Genomic DNA, 13,019 nt, shown 5'->3' with positions numbered 1-13,019 from the left:
CAGCAAAATACATCCCCCCCCCCTCCCCCGACTGTCTTAGTTAAATGGCTGAAGTACAGAACATAATATATATAATACTACATTTTACTTTCTGGAGAAGAAAATACACCTCTCACTCCTTATAAATGTATCAGGTTCTGAAAGCGTGTTAATCATCTTACCTAAAAAATGGCTTACGTTTAAGGAGTTCCTTTGTGTCACCATGTTGGTAAATACCCCTTGGCCAATCATGTGACAGAAATATATCTATAGGTTCCTGCAACTGAAACAAACAACATAAGTAACACATAAGAAAATATGAAAAACTATCAGCAAATGTAAACTCATAACTAACCAAAAATAAATGAATGTGATAATGTGTAAAGTAATTAGAACAAAAACATATCTGCAGCTATAAGTGAACCACGTGTTATCTAACATGCAAGGGGCATTCAATCAGTAACGCAACACCTTTTTCAGAAAGCAGGATGGTCTCATTCAGGATTCCAATACGTCACATTATTCACCATTCTTTTGGCTACAAAACCCTATTTTTCAACATAATCTCTATTCAATGTGATGGCATTACACTAACTTACTGGGAGGTCCTGTGTACCTGCATGGTACAACTCTACTGGTTGATGTCGGAGCCAACGTCTTGCTGCATCAGTAACCTCCCCCATCAATCGCATGCTGCTTCCCATGGACTGCATCCTTCATTGAGCCAAACAGATGGAGGCCCTTTACGGTCTTCAGTTAGATGACAAGGAACCAACAGGGCACATACCTTTGAATATCAACAGGTGAATGAGTGTGTCAGCACTACCAACAGGGGCATTCAGTTGAGCAACAAGGTGTCTGATTGTGATTCATCAATCACCTCAAATGAGTACTCTCACGTTCCAACATTGCAGGAGTCACAGCTGGCTGGCATGCGGGTGATCGGTCACATTGGTCAACCTTATTGCGATGACGACCTACACCTTGCCCATTGCCTCATCATGATTTTGTTCACTGCCAGGTGTCTGTACACATTCTGCAAGTGCCTATGAATATCTGAGAAGCTCTGGTTTTCCGCCAAAAGAAACTCAATTTCAACTCTCTGCTTGGAACACATCACCATTACAGGTGCCGCTTTGAGGCTATGTATATCGCCACCACATATTGAAACTTTATTAAACTAATTTTCTGAGATAAAATGAGTTGCACTACTTATTGAATACCCCTTGTGTTAACTGAAGCTGGAGCTCTTCTGTCACTTTTGCTCCCTCATACTGAAGGAAGTCCATCCCTGAAATAGTGAATGTGAGAAAAGTAAAATACAGCATTACATAAGATAAAAGGAATGCACAAACTGATGATTTTACAAACCATAAATAAGTAGGCAGTTTGATGAATAGTATATGAAAGTGGGACTACAATATACTTGTGACAGTAATTTTGACAAACACTGGCAAACTACTGAGCATATAAACAACTGCAACAACGAGGCATCATTTTCACTGCACCATTAAAATTATATTTGCATTATAAGGTGCACACTTGTGAGGTGCGTATATAAAATAATGGGACTGACACGGTCACTGAGTAAGTACACATGTGCCATAGATAAATGACCAATAGCTGTGAAGTGTGAAGCATGAAGCCTTCTCAGTTGAATGAGGCATCTCTGGTGTCTGTAGACAAATCAGTGTTGCTGTGGCCTTCATGTGTGTGTAGCTGTTGTTTTTGTTTTGCTGGAAAAGTGGCAAGTGTAGCAATAGAGCAACGAATTGTTGGACATTGAAGATTACTCACACCTGAGATATCCTCCAACATTAACTGAAGTCTTTCAGCACGTATGACTTAATTATCCTGCTTAATTAAATTGTTGTATAGAACAGAAGAAAACTGTGGAAAAGGAAAGAAATCAGGCTACTGCTTAATCAAATAAATAGAAAAGAAATGGTTTTGTAAACAGATACGCAAAAGTAGTTTTGATAAAACTACAGTAACAAAAAGCAATGAAACTTCACAGAGAAATCAGAAGACATTGCAACATAGAGACAAAATTGAGGAAAGCAAAAAAGAAAACACACACACACACACACACACACACACACACACACACACACGAGAGAGAGAGAGAGAGAGAGAGAGAGAGAGAGAGAGAGAGCGTAAAATGCGGGAAAATATAAAAGGTGGGAAGTTACTTTTTAAATGGAAATGGTTTGCATTTTTGCCATTTATGTATCATATATCTACATAATATGCATCAAATACTCATTTAAGACTTGTTTATTACTATCCAATACTGGTTTTCCAGATTTGGTACCACGTCTAGTCACCACTGTGATGTTTCTCAACACTTTAGCACAACATACTACACTAAAAACTACACATTTTGAAGAGGGGCAGTTAGTAGCAAACCAAGTAGTGCCATGCTGATGAAATTTTGTGAAGCTAAGGTGCCAGATTTGGCAGTTTCTGTTTTTACAGTAGGTTACTATGAAAATACGTAGTTTCACCGTTATACTACCTTAAAGATTGCTCCAAAAAATAATTTTAGTGCAATTTGTAACATTAAAGTATTGAGAATAGTGACATTGGTGGCTGAACACAGTATCTCAAACTTATGCAGCCATTTCAGATTTTAATGAAAACATCCAAAACTACATGTTGTTTTCATTTTTTTGGTGATGTTTTTTTAATTATGATTTTTCAGTTCTTAAACGCAACAGAAAGCTTTGAGAACTACATCAGCTTTATATATTGTCTTCACTGCAGCATTTACATCTGAAATAGAAGAAATCCTAATATCATAATCACTATCACTTATTACAGTGTCACCGTTTTTCCCTACTTACAAGTAGTAGTGGTGGTGGTGGTGGTCACTGTGGTTATGGGTTTGAAGACACTAAACATCTAGAGACACCAATCTCTTATTCATCTTCCAGGATGGAATCTGTGACACACACCACCTGTGTGTGTTTCAAGTAAATCTAATATGTTAATGTGAGAATGTTTTCTAAATACTTGTGGAGCCTGTATCTGAGGCAGAATGTGGTTATCAACCTGGCATTTACCTAGTAAGATGTAGGAAACCACCGAAAAGCCACATACAGACTGCCAGCCCACCAGCCCTTGTTGTTAATGCTCAAGATAAATCCAAGGTGGGTCACGCTCACCTCCCCATGTCCCGGAAGCAGTGGGTTAACATGCTCGGCTGTCAGGGCAGATTGTATATGAAACTTTCTCAACAGTGATAACACTGCTGTCCATATGTAGGAAATACTGCACTGGATATTCCAGCTGCAGCTTTTCCCACAATGAAGCATGAAGTCGTCATTATTACTCACATCTGCTATGTCAATCCATTTCCTTAATCTGTTTTAATGAATACCATTTTTTGAATCCAGTTGAAGATGGTGGACTTTTAACCTCTGTGCATGCCCCGGGAATATAACGCAAAGCATCTGAAATTGACAATTTAAAGGTGGCTGGGTTTTTTTCCAGCTTCCATGAATTGTAATGCCTTTTGCACAATGGCTTACCTGCAATAAGTTTTGAAGGCCTGGATAAATGCCCAAACCCAAGGGCCACAGTTTTCTTGTGCAGTCTGATAGCAGGAAATCTAACTGTATATAAAATTTTTTTGGTGCTGCTGATGCTGTTGCACAGGACAAAAATCCACGAACAGATGATATGCAACTGCTTCTCAAACAGTTCTGATGTCATCCACACTTTGTTATTGGCAACGTTTTTACATTTTTAAAACAACTTTTTTTTTTCGTTTCCCATTCACAAATACTTTAATTTTAGAGCCATCAGCATTTGTGTATAGCATTACTGTGAGGCGAACTTTACAATATTTGACTTTATTGCAATTTTTTTTCATTTAAAGTGTTTTATTTGAAAGGATGCTGAAGGATGGATCCGTTACATCTATATTGAAGTTGTCTTTCAGTTTATACTGCTTAACATGTTCTTGTAATCTACCACTCTGTCATTTACTAACAGTTTTTACATTTCACTGTTTCCTTTGTCTCATGCTATGTTGTACACCACACAGCCCTTTGAGGTGTTTCCCCCATTCTGAATTGATTTTAATTGATCAATATATTGCAAGATGCCAAGTCTTCTTTTCTGAATTTTCTCGTCACTCTTGTTTTCTCTTGAGGTTGTGGTCCTGTTATGCAGCGCCACGTTTCTGACCACTGATTTCTTTTCCAATTGCAGAAGGGTGAAGGCTATAACAGTTTCTACATTTTAACAACTCACTACGAAATCACAACACAAATAAGTTCTCAACTCACAACTACGAATAATTAACAAAGCTTTTCAGATAACATGTTCATACAAGATACTTCAATTTTTGACCCAAAACCTTAAGTTCGTACTTAACTTGAGATAGCATGGCATAGACACTACATAACAACATTCATTTTTCTTTAGTGCTCGACCATTATCGTCAGGCTCCTTTCTTCTCTGGAGTCCACTGCAACCCCCGCCCCCAGAGCACGACTGCACAAAGCAAGTGACCCCTTACTCGCCAAAACAATTACACATCCGTCATCACTTCCTGTGTTGTGACCGCATTTCCCCCCCCCCCCCCCCCCCACATATCTACACACAAATTCCAACAAACCCAGGCACAGTAGATACTCTTTATGCTACTAATTAAAGTTATGTTTTTCACATGCACATATTTCATTGGTCTAGTGAAAGGGAAGTGACACATGTTGCTACCTTTCAGCAGCTTTTAAATGTAATGCTTTTTCTACAATGAACGTCTGCTCCTTTATTCTCAGTTATCTGTATGGTTACTGCCCAGAGTACATTTCCACCATTTTTAGTGTGGATACGAACTGTGATTGCTGTGTTCAGATCCAAGCTGAATTAGCAACACTTCACTAACAGCTCCAGGCTGTGTTGGTTTTGGTCACACAGCTTGAGGATGTTGCCAATGAGTATCGGTCTGGAAACACTGGGTATGGGGATCTGAGGGACACCTAGTAAGTCCCACGTGTCTCCCAATCAGTCCACTACTGTAGCCACCCCTGGTATCGCCTGCACTAAATCAATCCCTCCTCTGTGGTCCCCGAGCCACATGCAGTCGCACGTCCTGTTCCACATGCAGCCTTTTTGCCTGCAAGGTATAGGCATTCACATAGAGTGGGATTACTGGTTTTTGGGAGCTGCAATGTTATGCACGTGATGGGACCTCTTTGGAATGTGGCTGGCAAGGAGGGGTATCAGAAGGAGTCACTCCAGATATGGCGAGGCTGCTTCCGGATGCCATGAGAAGCACAAGGTGCAGCGAACTGTGCATGGGGCTCATATCGGTACTAATGACGTATGTCACTTTGAATTGGAAGAGATTCTTTATGGTTTTGGGTGTTTAGCAGAAGTGGTAAAGACTGCCAGTCTTGCCTGCAAGATGCTTGCTCAATATTTGTAGCATCTTTGACAGAACCCAGTGTGGTTCTTTGCTACAGAGCCAAGTGGAGGGTCTGAATCAGAGGCTTAGACAGCTCTGCGACTGTGTAGGCTCAGATTCCTTGACTTATGCCCATAGATGGTGTGTTTCCAGGTTCCACTTATTGGGTCAGGTGTCAACTACACACAGGAAGTGGCTTTGTGGGTAGCAGGGCCTGTGTGGAAGGGACTAGGTGTTTTTTTTAGGTTACAGTGTCCGGGGAAACTACAGAAAGGACATCAGTCTAGAAAGGTGCAGCACAAACACAGGAAGATAGACCTAGCAACAATCAGTATTGTTGTCGCAAATCATAGCTGTGTTGGGAAAAGAACAGAGCTCTAAGCACTAACATAAAGCACTGAAGCTTAAATCGTTATAGCTGTGGAAAGCTGGCAATAAGTTCAGCCGAAATTTTTACAAAGGACCTAAATGTGTTCAGAATGTGTAGATTAAATACAGTTGGTGCTGGAGTGTTTACTGCTGTCAAAAATAGTTTTCCTTGTAATGAAATTGAAGCAGATAGTCCCTGTGAGTTAGTACAGGTAGAGGTTATACTTGACAACTGGAATAAATTAATAATTGGTACCTTTTACCGACCTCCTGCCTCGGACAATACAGTTGCTGACCAATTCAAAGGAGACTTGTGTCTCATTTAAAATACGTATCCAACTCGCCCATTCACATTACTTGGTGGTGACTTCAACCTACCCTCAATATGTTGGGGAAAATACATGTTTTTAATTGGTGGAAGCCATAAACTAGCGCCCAAAATCATACTGAATGCATCCTCAGAAAACTATTGTGAACAATTAGTTTAGGAGCTCACTCAAAGAATAGAAGGTTATGGAAACATACTTGACCTTTTGTCAACAAATAATCCCAGACAAATAGGGGACGTTTTTGGATACAAGGATCAGTGACCACAAGGTCACATGTTCAAGATCATGATTTGATTTTATGTTCTAGATATTAATATTTTATTGTTTGCATCATTCCTGCTCAATCTTTCATTGATTGTATCAGTACCAGTGTATATTGTGATGTATCGTAAATTTTAGAACATTTGCGACACCAGTTACCAGAGATACTTCACGTACTGTCATCTCCTTTGGATCCTGTCTCCTCTGCAAAAAGCACAGGAACCGTCATTACTAGTCTACCTGACTGCGAGTAACGTGTCAATGGCAGAGCTAGGCATCCTGTACAGGGTGTTGTACCAATCCCCCTAACCAACAAGTTTGAAGTGCTGTCTTTCACTGAAACTGAGCCGGTGACACTCACTTCACCTATTCTGGGGAAAACTGTTTCATATGATTTCAGGAGGAGAGAAAAACAAAAAGGTAGGGTCTATTAATCATCGGCAGTTCAAACATATGGTGGATGATGATACCTGTTATGGAAGCGGCAGCAAGGGACAGGAAAGAACACCAGGCGCACTCAGTGTGTATGCTTGAGGGGCCTCATTCAAAATGTTGAAGAGGCTATTCCAGCAGCCAACATGCCACCACTTTTAGATTGTGGTGCATGTTGGAACAAATGATGACTGTCATCTGGACTCTGTTATTGTTGAGTCATTCCAGCAACTGGCAGAGAATATTGAGAAGACAAGCTTTGTACAGGGGATTTCAATGAAGTTCACAATTTGCAGCATTCTCCCCAGAACTGATCGTGGCCCCTTGGTTCTGAGTCGAGTGGAAGGACTGGATCAGAGACTTTGAAGGTTCTGTGACACGCTATGCTGCAATTTCCTGGATTTGTGCCATAGTGTTGAGAACTGTAGGGTCCTCCTAAATGGATCAGGTGTGCACTACACATCAGAGGCTGCTACTCAGGTACCTGACTGGGTGTGGGGTGCACACAAATGTTTTTCAGATTAGGCAACTCTCCATCCAATCCAGATAAAGACAGCTACCCAGAAGTATCAGTGAAAGATCGAAAGAAATGCCTCCCACAGGTGAGAGTATTAAAATCCTAATGGTAAACTGGCGAAGCATTCGCAACAAAGTGCCAGAGTTTGAATCGCTCATAAAAAGCACTGAAGCTCACATAATACTAGGTACAGAAAGCTAGCTGAAGCCTGAAATTGATAGCAGTGAGATTTTTGGGGAAAATTGAAATGTATATTGAAAGGATAGGCAAGTGGGAAATTGAGGTATTGTATTTGTCGCAGCAGAAAAAAAATTCAAATCCACCGAGCTAGAAATTGAAGCTGCATATGAGACTGTTTGGGCAAGACTCAGCATCAGGGGTGGGCATAAAATGATAATTGGATTCTCCTATCGCCCATCACACTAATCTCTTGATGTAACCAAAAACTTTAGAGAAAACCCTTAGCTCACTTATACGTAAGTTCCCCCATCGTACTGTAATCATCAGTGGAGACTTTTATCATCCAACATTTAACTGGTAAAAATTACAATCTTGTTAGCAATGGGTGTGATAAGACATCCTGTGAAACTTTACTAAATGCCTTCTCTAAAAACTACCTGGAACAGATGGTTAGGAACCCCACTCATGATAGAAATATGGCAACAAATAGACCTGATCTCTCTAAGGATGTCCACATCGAAAATGGCATCAGTGACCATGACGCGGTTGTGGCAACAATGATTACCAAAGTACAAAGGGCAACTCAACCAAGCAGAAATATATATATGTTCAGTACACTAGATAAAAAAAATCAGCAGCGTTACATCTCAATGAGGAACTTGATACTTTCAGCACATGGCAAATGTGTGTAGAAGAACCATGGCTGAAGTTTAAAAGAATAGTCGACCATGCGCTGGATAGAAATGTACGCAGTAGAAGAGTTCTTAACGGGAGGGAACCTCCATGGTATATAGTCACTGTAAAGAAACTTGTAAAGAAACAGAGATTACTGCATAATAGGTGTGAAACAAAGTGTAGGGCTATAGATAGAGATGTTGAATGAAGCACTTTGGCTGTCAAGAGAGCAATGCTTAATTCCTTCAATGAATACTGTATCAGAATATTGTCAAGTGATCTTTCACAGAACCCAAAGAAATTCTGGTCATATGTCAAGGCGGTTAGTGGTACCAAAGTTAGTGTCCTGTTCCTAGTGAATGACATACAGGGCGTATACGGGGACAAGGAAAAAAAATTCCCAGGTTATTCCCGTATTTTTCCCGGATATCCCGTTTAAAAAATATGCTTTTTCCTGGGCGAAAATACTCCTTTTCCATGCTAAGTAACAGTAGGTTTTCCATAGATTTTCCCTTGGAACTGTAAAACTTATCAATCCTTTGAATAGTTAACGTTTATACACTCACATAGAACTTCCCAGAAAAAAAAAAAAAAAGTCAAGACGGGGAGAGAAGTTTTTGGAAAGACCTTTGATTTACAGCAACATATATGCTGCATATTTTCGTATTACGAAAGTATAAATTCGAATTGCACCAAACAGAGCGCGTTAGTTTCCGGAGCGTTGAAACCGAGCTTGCGATATCCTTTTGTAAGCCAATCATATCTCATGCCACGTGATCTCACCAGCCGATGACAGCAGATATTCAGAGCATAGGAAATGTGTTATCGTCAGCCAATAGCAAGATCACTGGTTACGTAGCGTGAACACACAAAGACGAAAAGTTAACAGTTTACATTAATATACATAGTATAGTTACAAGGAAAGCTAAGCTTTCACATATAATATTGGTTTTTAAGATTAACAAGCTACAACAGAAGTTGAGCTTTCACATGTGATATTAATCTTTTTTTGTGTGTCTTATACTTTAAGATACATCACATAAATGTGCCAGTAAATTTAAAATTATGACATAAATGTCTGGCCTCGAAATTCTTGTAAGTTGCTGGTCCTCAAAGTGTTCAGTTTTAAATGCTCTGTGATTTAGAAATTCATCCCACTTTCTCACAAGTAACATAATTCATCTTGCGTAAAAAGAAATTTACTTTGAAAGTAATGCTTTTCGAACCACCTTTCGCAATACTATCCAGAGACTGTCAGAAATAGTTTCGATTTGCCAGTTGCCAGAGAGTGCCAGAAAACAGGCATTATTTTGCATACGTAGCTGCAGTGGTGTCGGAAGCCCGCATGTTCGTATGTATAAAGCACTGAGAGAGCTTACATTACACCATAAAAGAAACAGGGCATCAGAGGATACTCCCAAGAGCATCGGAATTTCGTAAACCATACTAAAACACATAATTCAGCTTGAAGTGTACATTGGTTTTTTCCAGATTCACAATGAAATAGGTCCCGTCTGATATTAAGCTTTTCAGTGTGGTTTTTTGGGATGTAAATTTTCTTGGAGTACCAGTACTCTACGATCTCATTTCTGGTTCTTTATTATGGCATAATGCCATAGATGGCAGAAGATGATAGCGTGCACTTGAAAGTCAGTGAACTGCTGGAACTAGCCAGTGCTGTGGAATGAAACACGTCATTTCAAATAAAATCATTGCCTCAGCGGAAAGATTAATAAAATTTCTTTAGCGAACTTGCAAAAATAACTTCATTGTTCTGCACGGCGATTAATGCTTGCATGACTGCTAACAACTTGGAAATAAAATAAAATCAGAAAATGGAAACTAATATTTTTGCCCTCCGTAATGATGTGAATGTATTTTAATTCACTTGATAGCTCCCAGAAACAGAAATCCATTTTGTTTTCATTTGACGTGGGAGCTGTAAACGAAGAGAAGCAGCGAAATCACTTAACGCAAACACGGGTCACGTGGAGACTAACGCCCTCCCAACTACAACTCTGCGCGTGAATCTGGCAGGTAGGGTGCGCAAGAAAAAGTTTTCTCGTTTGCATCTGGCTGCTTGCTGCTACTACCGATACAGCTAACAGTCACACTTCAAGTAGCGGAAAGCGGGAGAAGGTACTGCTCATATGCGAGTCAATCCATCAACTGCGCATGCGCATCAGACCGCTGGCAAGTGGTCAAACGAACCTAATGTGAACAGTTGTGACGTCATGCTCATAGCTAGCAGTTTATTGTTACGAAGAATTACATAGTCTTTGCCCTCTGGCCTTTGACATATTTTTGCTATTTGCAGACGCTTGTGTGTGCTCGGTGTTTTGTTGTTGTAAATTGCGCATTTCCTCTCTCATTTATATTTTATTCTGCAGTATCAGTCTCCAGTAGCAGGATACAGTAACATTCTACGCTAGAGAATCAATTCTTACCAGTCAAAATTACAACAATTTAACTGAAAGCTAAAACAATGAAAAATTCCTGGAATTCCGAAAAATTCCGGGGTTTTTCCCGGTTTTCTCCCAGATGAAAAAATTCCCGGGGTTTTTCTGGGATTTTCCGGTTCGTATACACCCTGGAGATAGGAATTGAAATCGTGGGTAGCAAAATGAAAGCTGAAATGTTTAACCCAGTTTTCAAATGTCCCTTTACAAAGGAAAACCCAGGAAAACTGCCTCAATTTAACCCTTGTACCACTAAAAGATGACAAGTATGTGTCAGTGGTGTTGAGAAACAGCTGAAATCATTAAAATTGAACAAAGCTCCAGGCCTAATGGAATCCCAGTTAGATTCTATACTGAGTCTGCAGCTGAGTTAGTCCCTCTTCTAATTACAATCCACCATAGATTCCTTGAATAAAAAACTGTGCCCAGTTCTATGGATTATCGAAGGTAGATGTCAACTATCCCAAGAAAATCTATTAAAGCTTCAAGAACAGCTTTAAATGATTGTTCTAGGAATACACTACAACCCCCTAGGTATTGCCCACATAGGAATTGTGAAGATAAGATTAGAATAACTACTGCACACACAGAACCACTCCAACAATCATTCTTCCCTCACTCCATACATGAATGGGAAGAAACCCTAATAATCAGTACAATGGGACGTACTCTCTGCCATGCACCTCATGGTGGTTTGCAGAGTATAGATGTAGATGTAGTGAGACTCAATGCCGTGACATCTATATCCATCACAAATAAACACAACATACATCTTTTAAAAAAAGTAGATACAACAATATCATGAAACGGAAAGTTGCTACTCACCATATAGTGGAGATGTTGAGTCGCAGATAGGCACAACAAAAAGACTGTCAAAAATATAGTTTTCAGCCAGTAAGGCCTTCGTCAGCATTAGACGGCAAACACACACAAACACACTCATGCAAACACAACTCACACACGTATGACTGCAGTCTCAGACTACTGAAGCCACACTGCGGGCTGCAGAACTGGTGCATGATGGGAGTGGCAACTGGGTGGGGGTAACGAGGAGGCTGGGGCGGAGAGGGGGGGGGGGGGGAGAGTAGGGTAGGTGTGGTGGACAGTGAAGTGCTGTTGAGGAGTGCGGAGGGACGAGATGGAAAGAGGGTAGGGCGGCTACGTGCAGTCGGGAGGTTAGACGGAGGGACTCCCATCATGCATTGGTGTTGATGCTCGCAGTGTGGCCTCATTTGCCTGAGACTGCAGTCGTGTGTGAGTTGCCTTTGTGTGTGTGTGTGTGTGTGTGTGTTTGCTGTATAATTCTGACAAAGGCCTTACTGGCCAAAAGCTATATTTGTGACAGTCTTTTTGTCGTGCCTATCTGCGACTCAGCATCTCCGCTACATGGTGAGTAGCAACTTTCCTTTTCAAAATATTGTTACATTTCATCCTGGATTTTCCACTGTTTAAAAAAGTACATAAAAATTTGCCTGGTGCCTTGGTATGAAAGAGTATCAACTCCTTCAAATCCGACTATGCAAGCGTGCACCAGGTGTGGTACAAATTCAAAGAAATGTGACTGACTGCTATCTAGAGATATATACCAAATAAATTAATAAGAGATGGTACTGATCCCCCATGGTATACAGAACAGGTCAGAACACTGTTGCAGAAGCAACAAAAAAGCATGTCAATTTTAAAAGAATGCGAAAGCCTCAAGATTGGCTATGTTTTACACATATTTGATTTCGGTGAACTTCAGTACAAGATACTTCTAATAGTTTCCATAACAAATCTCTTGTCTCGAGATCTGGCAGAAAACCCACGGAGATTTTGGTCATACGTGAAGGACACCAGTGATAAGACATGATCAATATCTTCACTGCGCTATAACAATGGTGATGTTACTGATGACAGTGCCACTGAAGCAGAGTTACTAAACAGTTTTCTACATTCCTTAAGCAAAGGAGACAAAATAAATATTCCTGAATTCAAATCGAGAACAACTCTACCAAAACGAGTAATTTAGAGGTAGATAGGCTTGGTTTAGAGAAACAGCTTAAATCACTTAATAAAAATTCAGAAAATATCATTCTTGTGAAACACAACTAGCTCTTTATTCTCACAAAGTAATGAGTGTGATTGACAGTGAAGCTCATATTGATATCATACTTTTAGATTTCCAGAAGGCTTTTGATACATTTCCTCACAAGCAACTTCCAACAAAATTGCATGTTTACGGATACTACCTCACTTCTGAGATTGGATTCGAGGTCTCCTCTCAGAAAAGTCACAGTTCACAGTAAACGACTGAAAGTCATCAAGTAAAACACAGGTAATATCTGGTGTTCCCCAAGGAAGTGGTATAGGCCCTCTACTGTTCCTGCTCTACATGAACAATTTAGTGACAACCTTAG

General features: G+C 40.1%; 1 protein-coding gene across 2 annotated transcripts in view; it reads right to left on the bottom strand.

The window, feature by feature from the left end:
- Positions 1–13,019, bottom strand: part of LOC126251395 (lariat debranching enzyme) — a 94,651-nt gene that overhangs the window by 47,256 nt on the left and 34,376 nt on the right. For both annotated transcript variants that reach the window (XM_049951792.1, XM_049951793.1), the window contains exon 4: positions 162–262. In XM_049951792.1, coding sequence (XP_049807749.1) covers positions 162–262 — 101 coding nt within the window. The remainder of the gene's footprint in view (positions 1–161; positions 263–13,019) is intronic.

The sequence above is a fragment of the Schistocerca nitens genome, chromosome 4 (genome assembly GCF_023898315.1).
Source record: "Schistocerca nitens isolate TAMUIC-IGC-003100 chromosome 4, iqSchNite1.1, whole genome shotgun sequence".
Lineage (NCBI taxonomy): Eukaryota > Metazoa > Arthropoda > Insecta > Orthoptera > Acrididae > Schistocerca > Schistocerca nitens.
This window is presented reverse-complemented; position numbering and strand designations above follow the sequence as displayed.